Raw genomic sequence first — 17,052 nt, forward strand, 5'->3', positions numbered from 1 at the left:
ACAGAACTTCTTACAGTACTACACACAGTACTACATACAGTACTACACACAGTACTACACACAGTACTACACACAGTACTACACAAAGTACTACATAATTCAATTCAATTCAATTCAATTTTATTTGTATAGCGCCAATTCATAACAGAAGTTATCTCAGGACACTTTCCTAATAGAGCAGGTCTAGACCGAACTCTTTAACATTAATTACAGAGACCCAACAGTACCACCATGAGCAAGACCTTGGAGACAAGGGCAAGGAAAAACTGCCTGTTAAAAGGCAGAAACCTAGGACAGATCCTCCGGCTCTAGGTGGGTGGTCGTCTGTCTCGACCAGTTGGGGTGAGAGAGAGAGAGAGAGAGAGAGAGAGAGAGAGAGAGAGAGAGAGAGAGAGAGCGACAGACAGACAGACAGACAGACAGGTGCACAGCAACAACAGACATACAGTACTACACACAGTACTACACAAAGTACTACATACAGTACTACACACAGTACTACACACAGTACTACATACAGTGCTACAGACAGTACTACACACAGTACTACACACAGCTCCAGTACTACACACAGTACTACACACAGTACTACACACAGTACTACATACAGTACTACACACAGTACTACATCCAGTACTACACACAGTACTACACACAGTACTACACACAGTACTACACACAGTTCACACACAGTACTACACACAGTACTACACACAGTACTACACACAGTACTACATACAGTACTACACACAGTACTACACACAGTACTTCTTACAGTACTACACACAGTACTACATACAGTACTACACACAGTACTACACACAGTACTACACACAGTACTACACAAAGTACTACACAAAGTACTACATAAAGTCCTACATACAGTACTACCGATCGATAAGAACCTGCGAGACGAGAAAGCACAAGAACTCCGGGGAAGAAGTGAAGTTAGTAACATGCATTAAAGGGACATGAATGAGTGCAGAAAGAGAGAGGAAGGGAGGAGCTCAGTGCACCATGGGAAATCCCCCGATAGTCTAGGCCTATAGCAGCATAACTAAGGGATGGTTCAGGACTCACCTGATCCAGCCCTAACTATAAGCTTTATCAAAGAGGAATGTCTTAAGCCTACTCTTGAATGTGGTGAGGGTGTCTGCCTCCCGAACCACAACTGGAAGCTGGTTCCACAGGAGAGGAGCTTGGTAACTGAAGGCTCTGGCTCCTGTTCTACTTTTAGAGACTATAGGAACCACAAGTAGCCCAGCATTCAGAGAACGTAGTGTTCTAGAGGGGTAATAGGGTACTATGAGCTCTTTAAGATATGAAGGGGCCTGACCATGAAGAGCTTTATAGGTGAGGAGGAGGATTTTAAATTCAATTCTACATTTTACAGGGAGCCAATGCAGAGAAGCTAGTACAGGAGAGATGTGATCTCTTTTTCTAGTTCCTGTCAGTACTCGTGCTGCAGCGTTCTGAATTAATTGGAGTGTTTTAATGGACTTATTGGGGCAACCTGATAATAAAGAGTTGCAGTAATCCAGCCTTGAAGTAACAAATACATGGATTAGTTTTTCTGCATCTGTCTGTGATAGTATGTGTCTAATTTTTGTAATATTACGTAAATGAAAGAAGGCAGTCCTAGAGGTCTGCTTTATGTGGGAATTAAATGACAAATCCTGATCAAAGATAACTCCAAGATTCCTGACAGTGGTGCTAGAGGCCAAGGTAATGCCATCTAGAGTAACTATATCTTTAGACAGTGAGTCTCTAAGGTTTTTGGGGCCAAGAACAAGAATTTCGTTTTTTTCTGAGTTTAACATCAGAAAATTGCAGCTCATCCAGGATTTTATGTCCTTAAGACATGTTTTTAATTTAGATAATTGATTACTTTCATTGAGTTTGATTGATAGATATAACTGCGTATCATCTGCATAACAGTGAAAGTTAATGGAGTGATTCTTAATAATGTTGCCTAAAGGGAGCATATATAAAGTAAATAGAATTGGTCCAAGTACAGAACCCTGTGGAACTCCATGACTAACTGTAGTATTTATTGAAGATTCATCGTTAACATGTACAAACTGCGAGCGATCTGATAAATATGACTTAAACCAGCTTAGTGCGGTTGCTTTAATGCAGATTTGATGCTCAAGTCTCTCTAAAAGAATTGTATGGTCAATGGTGTCAAATGCAGCACTAAGATCTAATACTACATACTGTACTACATACAGTTCACATAGTACTACACACAGTACTACACACAGTACTACATACAGTACTACATACAGTACTACACACAGTACTACACACAGTACTACATACAGTACTACATACAGTTCACACAGTACTACACACAGTACTATTACAGTACCACACACAGTACTACACACAGTACTATACACAGTACTACACACAGTACTACATACAGTCTCACAGTACTACACACAGTACTACACACTGTACTACATACAGTACTACACACAGTAATACACACAGTACTACATACAGTACTACACACAGTACTACATACAGTTCTCACTGTACTACATACAGTACTACACACAGTACTACACACATTATACCAACTACATACAGTACTACACACAGTACTACATACAGTACTACACACAGTACTACACACATTACTACACACAGTACTACATACAGTACTACACACAGTACTACATACAGTACTACACACAGTACTGCAGTCTGACAGTGAACAGATTTTAACCAGCAGGTCTGTTTCTGACATCAAACACATCAACTCTCTTCATCTTCCATCAGCTGTTTGTTCTGCACACAAAATCTAATCAGCTGTATTGTTGAGCTGCTCTCACTGTTTACCGTTTACTGACTGTTTCCTGACTGTTTAATGTTTACTAACTGTTTACCGTTTTCTGACTGTTTCCTGACTGTTTAATGTTTACTAACTGTTTACCGTTTACTGACTGTTTCCTGACTGTCTACTGATTGTTTACTAACTGTTTACCGTTTCCTGACTGTTTACTGTTTCCTGACTGTCTACTGATTGTTTCCTGACTGTTTACCGTTTCCTGACTGTTTCCTGACTGTTTAATGTTTACTGACTGTTTACTTTTTCGTGTTTCCTTATTTTTACTGTTTACTGCCTGTTTACTGCCTGTTTACTGTTTACTGCTTACTGACTTTTGATACATTCAGAACATTTTTCTGTCACTTTTATTTGTCCAGTTTTGGTCACATTTTCTGTCTCTGATCATTTAACAACTTTCTGACTGTTCAACTAGCTGGGCCCTCCAGCACACCCTCGTCCCCTTCTGCTTCCTCCTCCTCCTCCTCCTCCTCCTCCTCCTCCTCCTCCTTCCCTTATGCTTCCTCCTCCTCCTCTAACTCCTCCTGTGGTCTTCAGACTCCAGATGCATTCTGACTGTGGGGCTCAAAGTGAACACATCATCACCACCACCATCATCATCATCATCATCATCAACAAACAGAACAAACATTATCTCAGCAGCCAATCACAGTCCGACAGGTGCTGCTCAGTGAGCAGGTGTTGGTTGCTGTGACGATGGTCAGTGTCGTTCTGAGGAAGATGGGAAATGTTCCTGTGTCGACTCTGACTCGTCCGAGTGAAATCCTGAAGGAGACAAAGAAGATGATCTACAGCAAACCCCCTCGCAACAAGATCGGAGCCGCGGTGAGTCTAAGATATTGATAACCTGATTCACTAACTGATTAACTTAAGTAACACAGAAACAAGATCACAACCACAATGTATCTCTGAAAGTATTGATTCACTGATGAATTAACAGGTTGACTAACTAACTGATGAATTAACTTGTTGACTGAATAACTTGTGAATTAACTGGTTGGTTGACTAACTAACTGATGAATTAACAGGTTGACAAACTAACTGATGAATTAACTGGTTTACGAACTAACTGATTAACTGATGAATTAACTGGATGACTAACTGATGAATTAACTGGTTGACTAACTGATGAATTAACAGGTTGACTAACTAACAGATTAACTGATGAATTAATTGGTTGGTTGAGTAACTAACTGATTAACTGACTAATTAACTGGTTAACTGAAAAACTGATGAATTAACTTGTTGACTCACTGATTAATTAACAGGTTGACTAACTAACTGATGGATTAACTGGTTGACTGACTAACTGGTGAATTAACTGATGGATTGATTGACTAACTGATTAACTGATGAATTAACTGGTTGACTAACTAACTGATTAACTGATTAATTTTTTGGTTGAGTAATTCAATTCAATTCAATTCAATTTTATTTGTATAGCGCCAATTCATAACAGAAGTTATCTCAGGACACTTTTCAAATAGAGCAGGTCTAGACCGAACTCTTTAAAACATTATTTACAGAGACCCAACAGTACCACCATGAGCAAGACCTTGGAGACAGGGGCAAGGAACATTTCCTTTTAAGAGGCAGAAACCTAGGACAGATCCTCCGGCTCCAAGTGGGTGGTTGTCTGCCTCGACCAGTTGGGGTGAGAGACAGAGAGACAGAGAGATAGACAGACAGACAGGTGCACAGCAACAACAGCAGCAACAACTACACTAATAGTAGTGACTGATGATGATGAACATGAAGAAGATGATGATGACAACAACAGCAACGGTTGGGAACAATGAGCAGTGACAATAGTAATAATAGTAACTGTTGTAATAATGTTATTAATAATAGTAATAATAACACTAATATCAGTGATATTAGCAATGGCAGTCAAGCAGGACCATGGCAGGAGGCTCCACCAGGATCCATGAGAACCTGCAAGACGAGAAAGCACAAGAACTCCGGGACGAAGTGAAGTTAGTAACATGCATTAATGGGACATGAATGAGTGCAAAAAGAGAGAGAGAGGAAGAGAGGAGCTCAGTGCATCATAGGAAATCCCTCGATAGTCTAGGCCTATATAACTAACTGATGAATTAACTAATAAACTAACTGGCTGGTGAAGTAACAGGTTTACTAACTGATTAACTTCCGGGCTGATTTACTGATTAACTAACTGATTAACTAATTAAGAAAGTGTAAATCTGTAATCTGTGAATTCAGATAAAAGCTCTGATCGGTTGTTTTGTTTTTTTTTGGTCTCTGGCAGCAAAGTTTCTTTGTCATGTCTGTGTTTGCGGTGGCCATGTTGACTCCAGCTGCCTGGATCCTTCATCACCTGCCAGAGTACCGCCAGAGATCACGACAGAGTCCCAAGACCTGAACATCTTCATCTTCCACCCCAACAGCTGTTCACTGATTAATACAAAATATTAAATTCTACACACAGTGATCAGCGTATCTGAAGAGTATTTCATATGTAATTATCAATATTAAATTTTACTCAAAACTGAAATCAATAAATTCAATGATTTTAAATTGAAATCTGCAGTATTTACAAAATAAAAGTCTGAACACGTTTGACTTTTAATGAAACTGAAGCTTCTTATTTATTATGACATCATAAATATCTATTATGTATACATTTCAAAATAAAATGTCTGTCTCCACGTGTTCTTTTATCTTATTGTTTCCAGCACAGTGAGCTGGATGTTGGATGGTCGACTTTCTTCCTCTCTTCTCTCTGGTTGTTCTGCAGAAACAGGAAGTGTTTGTATGTTTAAAAATACAGCTTCAGTTTGTGTGTTTGTGTTCGAGCAGGAAACATCTCTGTTTGTTTAGTTTGTTCTGTTGGATTTACAGAGTTAATCACTTCCTGTTTGAGAAAACCAGTTCCCACAGAGACAACGTGATTAAAAATTCTGAGCTGAGAGGAAGACGAACATCATCTTCATCATGTTTGAAAGATAAAATAATTTAATTGAACAAACTGCAACCTGTAAAACATGTTGAGAGTTTGAAAGTAAAAATCTGCTGAATCAGTGAACAAACGTTTATAGTGACAACAAACAGCATGAAAACAAAACAGAATCTTTTTCAACCCGACTTTAATAAAGATATGTTAACGGGTAAACAGCAGTAATAATGCAGGAAAACTGATGATTGATAGAAGTTCATATGAGTTTATACTGTCTGGGTGAATATTTCCTTCTGACTGGCTGCAGGATGTCCATTCATTCCTGATGTAGGACACCTACTGAGTAGTGAAACTGTCTGTTCATCATTCATTATTCAAAGGTAGGTGAGTTCAGTTTATGGGAATTATTAAGGTTTAAATCCCCTCTGCTCCACACTGTCACACCAAACTCCATTAAAAAAAAGGCTGTTTTAAGGAAGTAAAACCTTTATTTCCCCCATCAGTGAGACTCTGATTCTCTTCAATCTACAGACACAATCTGCTGACATTGACTCAGTAACATCATTAACTAACCTGTGAGGAAGAGTTGGACACATTGAGATTTATTCTGTGCAGCCTGATCCAGACCAGACTAACAACAGGGATTCATTAATCCTGTTCCTGTTCTTTCAGTCAGCAGTCACTATATCAGAAACCACGGTGTGGTTTTACACTAATTCCATTTTATGTCTGTATTTGCATTATTTTCGTTAGACTGCATTCAAATACTACAGGTAGGACTACTGCCATTCAGTTAAGTACTGTTATCATTTTAAGACTGTGACTATAATTATTGTTACTTGTATATTGTGTTCATCAAGAATATATATGTAAAGGCATATGATATTTAAAGCTGCAAGTAATGAATAATTAGTCTGTCAACTCACTTCAAAAATCGAATTAATTTATTTAACACGCTCAGAAATATTCCAAACTTTGTTTTAATTTGACTTCATAAAGCAAATAAACCAGTTTTCTGAGTAACATATGAACCTCCACTTTAAATGTACAACTGTTCATTTGTGTAAAGGACAGTAACTCCTTGAATGATTTAATTATGACAGTTTCAGTTTAAAGCAGTGGATAGTAAAATAAAGGTTTATTTTTAGGCTACTTCCACATTCAGTCAGTCTGATATTGTCTGCCACACTCTCTGTTTTATTTCAGCGATTTTGTTTACTTTTTCACATAATATGCATTCAGCAGTCATCCACAGGTCCCTCCTGGTGTTTCAGGAAGCGGATCAGACTTCCAGGCAGTGGTAACTTCTTCACCAGCTGACATCCAACCAGCTCTGTTATCTGCAATCTGCAGAGCTGAAGGAGAGGCCGCGGAGGAGCTGGAAGAAAATCACACAAACCAGTAACATCACTGCAAACTATTACACAGACCGGTAACATCACTAACCAGTAACATCACTGAATTAACTGGTTAACTAACTAACTGATTAACTGATAAATTAACCTGTTGACTAACTAACTGATGAATTAGCTGGTTGACTAACTAACTGATTAACTGATGAATTAACTGGTTGACTAACTAACTGATGAATTAACTAATAAACTAACTGGCTGGTTAAGTAACAGGTTGACTTACGGATTACCTGCCGGGCTGATTGACTGATTAACTAACTGATAAACTTATTAAGAAAGTGTAAATCTGTAAATCTGTGAATTCAGATAAAAGCTCTGATCGGTTGTTTATGATCTAGAAGCTATTACACAGACTGGTAACATCACTAAGCCAGTAACATCACTGGAAACTATTACACAAACCAGTAACATCATTTGAAACTATTACACAGACCGGTGACATCACTGGAAACTATTACACAAACCAGTAACATCATTAACAAGTAACATCACTGGAAACTATTACACAGACTGGTAACATCACTAACCAGTAACATCACTGGAAACTATTACACAGACCGGTAACATCACTGGAAACTATTACACAAACCAGTAACATCACTGGAAACTATTACACATACCAGTGACATCACTAACCAGTAACATCACTGTAAAATATTATACAGACCTGTAACATCACTGGAAATCTTTTTTTCACTGATGCATGCTGGTGGACCACTTGATCAATTACCAGTTTATTATCAGTTATTGACTCACCTGCTTTGTCCTTGATCACGCTCCAGTCGGAGTAACTGTTCAGGTGTTCCATCAGTCTGGAGCAGAGAGGCACATGACCAACGTAGTCCAATAGGACATCAATGATTGGCCCCGCCCACCGACAGATACTGGGGGCTGAGATCATCTCACAGAACTGTCAGTCACAGAATAATCAATCAGTAACAGAATAATCAATCACATCATTCTTGATGACTCATTTAAATTCACCTGAACGCCTCTAATTTGTTGCGTGTCTGTCAAGTTGCTGTCACTGTAGCGTAGGTGACCCCTCACTAATCTGCTGGTTTCGACTGGTGGATGAGGTTGGTTGCCATAGATACAGTCAAAGCAGGAGAGAGCGTGGCCTCCGTGGTCCAGTAGGTACTTGAACATGGGCAGGTACTTCATAGAGAACATGTAAACGGCGGGGAAGGTGGTGGGGTGTGTGGGGATGCAGGCGTTGATGTCAGCACCGTGCTCCACCAGCAAGGTGACGGTCTGGATGCAGCCCAGCCTCGCCGCCACCATCAGCGGCCTGAACACGTCCAGGTTCGGGTTGGCGCCAGCTGCCAGCAGCATGCGCACAGCGTCGATGTTGTTGTTAATGACAGAGAAGTAGAGCGCCGTGCTGCGCCGGTCCTCATATAGCTTTGATCGTTCTACAGACAGCTGAGCGTTGACGTCGAAGCCGGCCTCGATCAGAGTCTCTAGGATGTCGTCACGGTTACGTTCAGCGGCAAGATGGAGTGGACTGATACCAGTCCGGCAGACTCTGGTCTTACTGGTGGCCTGGATCAACATGGAGACAATGCTGCAAACAGGAAACATCACAGGAATTAGATCAGAATAACTTCAGTTTGCCCGGATCAATATTTATTTGTTTATTATTATTATTAATATTTCCTACAACAATATATTAGTGTAATACTGTATTGTCACTCCTTTATACCAATAAAATGTTTGTTCTGACTCCACACAGACAGTGAACGTACGTGTCACTTCCTCTCTGGGCGGCGATGTGGAGCGGTAATAATCCCTGTCTTTCCAGGTTTGTTGGCGTCCGCCTTCTGAGAGAGGAGGAGCTCCACAACTTCTTCGTGTCCATTTTTAGCGGCTTCATACAGAGCGGTGGCTCCGTCAGCAGCCTGACTGTTAATATCTGCACCTGCAGGGTCACAGGAAGGGTCAGGGGTCAGGGGTCAGTCCTTTTCTAAAGGACACATTCTGAACGTGGCAGAGACAATATCAGACAAAATGAAAACAAGTTCTGAATGAGCACTTATAAAGGTTTTAGCTTGTAGCAACAGTAGTTAGCACAGGAGAAGAAGGCTGTGTTGAAAACCCACTGCTGTACTACACAAGTGTACTATCCAGTATACAAGTAAAAGTCAAATCTGCCGTATGCCAAAAGTACCCACGTCTTACTGATTCTAAAAAATGTCCAGTATGCGTCAGACCAGTCTAACTCTCTTACCGTATCCCACAATGCAAAGGACTGGAGCAATCACAATAAATAGACCAACAACCAGAAGTTTTTCATTAATTTGTCATACATTCACTTCTGAGAACATTTGAGGAGAGAAATCAACTGTGCCGTTTCGTGAGTTTGAACTGAAAATGTGCGTCAAGGTTTTCGGAGTTGAGACGGTGCGCAACTGCCTATAGGAGCACCAAGGGAGCCAGCTGGCCAGGATGTGACTGACAGTGACATTCAAAGGTGTGTCAATATATCGTGACATCACTTTTTCAGGAAAAAAAGAACCTTTTGAATAACTTTAGTTGTGTTACAATCAGAGGAACCAGGGACTAAAGTCTGTTCCAGGTGTTCCCTTATTTCCAGTGTATATACTTTTACCCCAAATACACTGAACTGTATCTCAAGTCTGTCAGAAAATATAGATACATATCATAAAGTGGATGTGGATGGATGTGTTTCATGATTTTAAGTTGCTCTTTATACAATAAATACATATACATTGAGCAGTACGTTTTCAGAGAATATTTGGATGCTTAGATCCTCCTCATACCATGTTTGAGGAGGAAGCGCAGCGCAGCGAGCTGCCCGCTCTGAGCCGCAGTGAAGAGCGGTGAGATGCCGTACATGTTGGTGAGGTTGTGTTTGGCTCCAGCCTTCAGCAGCATCTCACAGATCTCCATGTTGTTCCTGCACACAGCTTCCTGCAGGGCAGTCCAACCCTGAATACAGTGAGTGTTAACTGCCGCACCATGGTTCAACAGTGCCGCCACCATCGCAGCACTGTTCCTCTCACAGGCTGCAGAATAAGAAAGAAAGACTTAAGTTTATTAAAGGAACAGACCACCCAAACTATCTCCTCCAGCTTTGCTAAATCCAAATGACAGCTTATCAGAAAAAAGATTTCCTTCTGGGGTTTATTTTTACTTTTTAAGACCTTTGGAGATATAATCACAAAGACACTGAACCGTCATTCTAAATCAGAACTCAGCATATTTGGTATCAACAGGTACCTGATTGCAGGTGTGGGGAAGTTTAGTGGATATTCTGAGTTTAATATCAGAAGCAGATCATTACATTACTTTTATTTATCTGAGGCTAGGGTTAGGGTTAACCCTGACCATGAAGATACAACCCATCAATTGTTCATACCAGTACATACAATTCTTCAAATGTGCTACATTTAGAAACAATAAGAGATGTAGATGTTTCAGTCTGAACAGGTGAGTTTATAGTTTTTTACTGATCATTCCTTTACTGTTTCTGTTACCATAAAATATTATTATTATTATTATTATTATTAGACATCCACTGAGGAAGAGAAGGGGAACCAGAACAGAACCCTGAGGTACTCCAGTGGTGAGGCTACAAGGTTCTGACACAGACTGTACCCCATGAGGCCAGATGAGATCAGGGAGACCCTGAGTACCCTCAGACTACCAGTTCATGTAGGGGAGAGAAAAAGATCTGGTGGTTCACTGTCTCTGCTGAAGGGTCCGGCAGTATGACAACACAGAACACCAGACTGGTGGGAGGTCCAGAAGGTTGGTCTGGATGGAGAGCGAAAGTGTTTGGGGCAGATACTCTGATAATAGGTTTTGGATTGGTATTCAGTTTTGTCCTCTACTGCAGAGAAATTCCAATAAAGTCCTATTTAAAAATGTTTGGATAAAGGTAAGCAGTAAAACATAATTTTGTGTCCTGAGAATATTGGAGGTTTATTTTCATCCAAAATTTGGAGACCTTGTCCTCCTCCAGTAAACTACATGTGCGTGTGATGTCAGATGAACTGTGGCTCTGATGCTGTGATGTTATGCCAATCAGTTTGTTGGGATGCTGACATCACTTCACCTTAGAGACTCACTGTCTAAAGATATAGTTACTCTAGATGGCATTACCTTGGCCCCTAGCACCACTGTCAGGAATCCTGGAGTTATCTTTGATCAGGATTTGTCATTTAACTCCCACATAAAGCAGACCTCCAGGACTGCCTTCTTTCATTTACGTAATATTACAAAAATTAGACACATCCTATCACAGACAGGTGCAGGAAAACTAATCCATGCATTTGTTACTTCAAGGCTGGATTACTGCAACTCTTTATTATCAGGTTGCCCCAATAAGTCCATTAAAACACTCCAATTAATTCAGAACGCTGCAGCATGAGTACTGACAGGAACTAGAAAAAGAGATCACATCTCTCCTGTACTAGCTTCTCTGCACTGGCTCCCTGTAAAATGTAGAATAGAATTTAAAATCCTCCTCCTCACCTATAAAGCTCTTCATGGTCAGGCCCCTTCATATCTTAAAGAGCTCATAGTACCCTATTACCCCTCTAGAACACTACGTTCTCTGAATGCTGGGCTACTTGTGGTTCCTATAGTCTCTAAAAGTAGAACAGGAGCCAGAGCCTTCAGTTACCAAGCTCCTCTCCTGTGGAACCAGCTTCCAGTTGTGGTTCGGGGGGCAGACACCCTCACCACATTCAAGAGTAGGCTTAAGACATTCCCCTTTGATAAAGCTTATAGTTAGGGCTGGATCAGGTGAGTCCTGAACCATCCCTTAGTTATGCTGCTATAGGCCTAGACTATCAGGGGATTTCCCATGGTGCACTGAGCTTCTCTCTTCCTCTCTCTTTCTGCACTCATTCATGTCCCATTAATGCATGTTACTAACTTCACTTCTTCCCCAGAGTTCTTGTGCTTTCTCGTCTCGCAGGTTCTTATCGATCCTGGTGGAGCCTCCTGCCATGGTTCTGCTAGATTGCCATTGCCAATACTGTTGTTGCTGTGCACCTGTCTGTCTGTCTGTCTCTCTGTCTCTCTCTCTCTCTCTCTGTCTCTCTCACATCCTAACTGGTTGAGACAGACAACCACCCACCTAGAGCCGGAGGATCTGTCCTAGGTTTCTGCCTTTTAAAAGGCAGTTTTTCCTTGCCCTTGTCGCCAAGGTCTTGCTCATGGTGGTACTGTTGGTCTCTGTAAATAATGTTATAAAGTGTTCGGTCTAGACCTGCTCTATTTGAAAAGTGTCCTGAGATAATTTCTGTTATGAATTGGCACTATACAAATAAAATTTAATTTAAAAAAAATTCAACTTCCATTTTTACCTTTGTAGAGCGGAGTCTCTCGGTCGTAGTTTGGGATGTCTGGGTCAGCTCCTCTCTCCAGCAGTACCTCAATACACTGCAGCCGCTCTTTGCTGATGGCAACTAGCAATGCTGACTCACCGCGCTCCGTTCGCTTGTTGATCATCCCTGGCTGAGCTGAGCACAGAAACAGACAGAGGACTGTGATTTCTTTGTGTGTGCATATATCAGAATATCTTATATATTTATATTGTATATCTACCTGACAGCAGCACTCTCAGACAAGTGTCCTGGCCATACCATGCCGCCTGATGAATGGCGAGCCAACCTGGTTTATTCGGTAGCATCAGGTTTGTTCCTGAGCATGTCACCAGCGCTTTCACTTTGTTTGCATCACCAACACGAATTGCTTTGAACAGAGGCTCCTCCTCCCTGTGGGAATAAAACCCATCAGCTACCTGTCACACCTGTCTGATATATCACTCCCTCTACGATATCACAGGCTTTGTTTGGGATTGTTGTGGCCTAACATTCCTGATTTCAGTTATTCTAACAATGCTTGTTGTCGTAACTTCAGGTTGTTGTCGTGACTTCAGGCAGTTTTTTGCAATGAAATTATGGGAGAATGAAAATTGCAAAAATAGTTGTTCTTTTTTGAACAATATTATTATTCATTACTACTTGATCCAGTGTGAATAAAAACTCTATTTTATTTAATTTTATTCAATTCAATTCATTTAAATTTTTTGAAAATTTGTATAGCGCCAATTCATAACAGAAGTTATCTCAGGACACTTTTCAAATAGAGTAGGTCTAGACCGAACTCTTTAAAACATTTACAGAGACCCAACAGTACCACCATGAGCAAGCACTTGGTGACAAGGGCAAGGAAAAACTGCCTGTTAAAAGGCAGAACCCTAGGACAGATCCTTCGGCTCTAGGTGGGTGGTTGTCTGCCTCGACCAGTTGGGGTGAGAGAGAGAGAGAGAGAGACACAGACAGGTGCACAGCAACAACAGTATTGGCAATGGCAATCTAGCAGGACCATGGCAGGAGGCTCCACCAGGATCAATAAGAACCTTCGAGACGAGAAAGCACAAGAACTCCGGGGAAGAAGTGAAGTTAGTAACATGCATTAATGGGACATGAATATGTTGCAGAAAGAGAGAGGAAGAGAGGAGCTCAGTGCACCATGGGAAATCCCCCGATAGTCTAGGCCTATAGCAGCATAACTAAGGGATGGTTCAGGACTCACCTGATCCAGCCCTAACTATAAGCTTTATCAAAGAGGAATGTCTTAAGCCTACTCTTGAATGTGGTGAGGGTGTCTGCCCCCCGAACCACAGCTGGAAGCTGGTTCCACAGGAGAGGAGCTTGGTAACTGAAGGCTCTGGCTCCTGTTCTACTTTTAGAGACTATAGGAACCACAAGTAGCCCAGCATTCAGAGAACGTAGTGTTCTAGAGGGGTAATAGGGTACTATGAGCTCTTTAAGATATGAAGGGGCCTGACCATGAAGAGCTTTATAGGTGAGGAGGAGGATTTTAAATTCTATTCTACATTTTACAGGGAGCCAGTGCAGAGAAGCTAGTACAGGAGAGATGTGATCTCTTTTTATAGTTCCTGTCAGTACTCGTGCTGCAGCATTCTGAATTAATTGGAGCGTTTTAATGGACTTATTGGGGCAACCTGATAATAAAGAGTTGCAGTAATCCAGCCTTGAAGTAACAAATGCATGGATTAGTTTTTCTGCATCTGTCTGTGATAGGATATGTCTAATTTTTGTAATATTACGTAAATGAAAGAAGGCGGTCCTAGAGGTCTCCTTCATGTGGGAGTTAAAAGACAAATCCTGATCAAAGATAACGCCAAGATTCTTGACAGTGGTGCTAGAGGCCAAGGTAATGCCATCTAGAGTAACTATATCTTTAGACAGTGAGTCTCTAAGGTTTTTGAGGCCAAGAACAAGAATTTAATTTTTTTCTGAGTTTAACATCGGAAAATTGCAGCTCATCCAGGATTTTATGTCCTTAAGACATGTTTGTAATTTAGATAATTGATTAATCTCATCGGGCTTGATCGATAGATATAACTGCGTATCATCTGCATAACAGTGAAAGTTAATGGAGTGATTCCTGATAATGTTGCCTAAAGGGAGCATGTATAAAGTAAATAGTATTGGTCCAAGTACAGAACCTTGTGGAACTCCATGACCAACTGTAGTATTTATTGAAGATTCATCGTTAACATTTACAAACTGCGAACGATCTGATAAATATGACTTAAACCAGCTTAGTGTGGTTCCTTTAATGCCAATTTGATGCTCAAGTCTCTGTAAAAGAATATTATGGTCAATGGTGTCAAATGCAGCACTAAGATCTAATAATACAAGTACAGAGACAAGTCCATTGTCAGAAGCAATCAGAAGGTCATTATTAACTTTAACCAGAGCTGTCTCTGTGCTGTGATGAACTCTAAATCCTGACTGAAAATCCTCAAATAAACTATTGTTGTGTAGAAAGTCACACAACTCTTTGGCGACTACTTTCTCCAGAATCTTAAGAGAAGAAGGGGAGGTTAGAGATTGGTCTATAGTTGGCTTAAAGCCCTGGGTCAAGAGTGGGCTTTTTAAGAAGGGGTTTAATTACAGCTACTTTAAATGACTGTGGTACATATCCTGATAATAAAGAAAGATTAATCATATCCAGTAAAGAAGTGCCAATTAAGGGAACAACTTCTTTAAGCAGCCTAGTTGGGATCGGGTCTAATAGACAGGTTGATGGCTTCGATGAAGAAATGATTGAAGTTAACTGATGCAGATCGATAGCAGAAAAACAGTCTAAATATATATCTAAGTTTACACTAGCCAAAATTCCTGAACATGGAGAGCCACTGATAATGATGATGATTTACACAGAACTTGACTCACTCTTCAGGTTCTGGAACGATGTGGACCAAACTGCCGTCGGCCCTGCGATACGCCATCATCCTCTTCCCAGAACCTGTCATGAAGTGACTGATTGTCCCATCAAACGTCTTCCTGCCACAACAATGCCAAGACAACAACCAATCAGAGCGCAAAGCTAGACCTGAGACCATGTTCAGAGGAATCATACTAAAACTTAAACTAGGACTGCTGGACTGGTTTTAGTGACTTAAAAAGTAAACATATGCAATAAAAGTAAATACTTGAGTTTCATCAAGACACAGGAAGAAAACAAAACTCTGACATACGGATCAGGAGGCGTTTCACTTGGAGGATTTGGAGAACTGTAGTGGGCGGCAGTCTGGTCTGGAGGTGGATTATGGGAGCTGTGGCTTTGGTGGTGGTGGTTTCTGGCTGTAGGGTTCAGGCTGTTGCTGTCAAGGGGGTGAGGGGGTGAGGTAGCGACAGCAGCAGTGTAGCCTTGCGCGTCGGTCAGACTGCGCTCGATGGCAACCTGCACTAGCTCTTCATCACTCAGGTTATTATAGAGAGAGTAATCCTCAAAGGTCAGAGCGGCTGATCCAGAGCGAGAGAGACTGGCGGCTGCCATGATGGCACTTTGATGAGTTCACTGGCTGAAACAAACAGAAGAAAAACAAATTGCTGTAAAGAATTCTTACTTTCTGGAGGATGATGACGTATTTGTCTGACCAAAGGCAACAACAAATGACACAGAAGAGTAAGATGTAATGAAATGTGCAACCTGTGGGAGGCACTAACAGAGTTTAGTGAGTATATTGTTGGTCTGTTTCTTTAAAAGGTCCAGTGTGTGTGAAGTCCATCCACAGAACTCCCTCCTCAGACCTTTCTCATGTAGGTATTATGGCTCCCTGCTGGTTGGAATAATTATTGCATTTTCTTTCAGAAATCATTTAGTTCACATAATATTATTATATAAAATATATTACTAGTAGATGACTGGTGACTTTCGGCAGAATGGTTGCTTGTAGTACAGATGTTGAAAACAGAACACATACTTGTCCTCTTACAAGTCTTTAATTAGGGCTCGAGCACAAATCGTGCGAAGCATCAACTTCAGATTTGTGGCATCCAATTTCGAAACCTTTGCCATGAAAGAGGGATTTGTCATAACGTCTGCGTACATGATCCGATCGCAAGGACACTTCACATGTTCACTTCAGTCCCGCCCTGAACACGTCTATGTAATAATATTCAATAATAGTGAGAGCCCCACCTAGTGGCAACAGGAAGTATCACGTTTTATACTTTCATGTTCTACTTCTAGCAGGATGATCAGATCCAGCTGAAATTCATTATAAAATGCAAAACACATTGTTGATGATATGTGATGAATGTGATAAGTGGTTGTGTCCGTGGTGTGGCGGGAAATTTTGATGTACCGCCACAAAACACGGGTTTGCTATAATTTGAGTGTACATTGTCCAATCGGCTCCACACTTCACTTGTCTGATATGAGTCCCGCCCTGAACACATCTATGTGATAATATTCAGTAATAGTGAGAGCCCCATCTAGTGGTGAAAGGAAATGTCATTTTTACACTTTTATGTATATCTTTCAGCAGATTGATCAGATCCAGCTGAAAT

At 40.9% G+C, this 17,052-nt stretch overlaps 2 protein-coding genes across 2 annotated transcripts; one reads left to right on the forward strand and one right to left on the reverse strand.

Annotated features, from left to right (window-relative positions):
* Positions 1 to 2,613: 2,613 nt before the first annotated feature.
* si:dkey-85n7.8 (COX8 domain-containing protein) lies at positions 2,614 to 5,523 on the forward strand. Its single transcript, XM_051409252.1, has 2 exons — positions 2,614 to 3,679; positions 5,124 to 5,523. The coding sequence occupies exons 1-2, from the start codon at positions 3,551 to 3,553 to the stop codon at positions 5,235 to 5,237; spliced, it is 243 nt and encodes an 80-aa protein (XP_051265212.1). The 5' UTR covers positions 2,614 to 3,550; the 3' UTR covers positions 5,238 to 5,523.
* Positions 5,524 to 5,944: 421 nt separating this feature from the next.
* asb2a.1 (ankyrin repeat and SOCS box containing 2a, tandem duplicate 1) lies at positions 5,945 to 16,752 on the reverse strand. The gene is given in 11 exon segments (XM_051409138.1): positions 5,945 to 7,149; positions 7,940 to 8,093; positions 8,168 to 8,750; positions 8,932 to 8,978; positions 8,980 to 9,104; positions 9,967 to 10,212; positions 12,523 to 12,678; positions 12,764 to 12,933; positions 15,430 to 15,540; positions 15,735 to 16,061; positions 16,207 to 16,752. Coding segments are annotated over 10 exon segments (2,034 nt in total). The 5' UTR covers positions 16,037 to 16,061; positions 16,207 to 16,752; the 3' UTR covers positions 5,945 to 7,009.
* Between the last annotated feature and the right edge of the window lie 300 nt (positions 16,753 to 17,052).

The sequence above is a fragment of the Dicentrarchus labrax genome, unplaced genomic scaffold (assembly GCF_905237075.1).
Source record: "Dicentrarchus labrax unplaced genomic scaffold, dlabrax2021, whole genome shotgun sequence".
NCBI classification, from domain to species: domain Eukaryota; kingdom Metazoa; phylum Chordata; class Actinopteri; family Moronidae; genus Dicentrarchus; species Dicentrarchus labrax.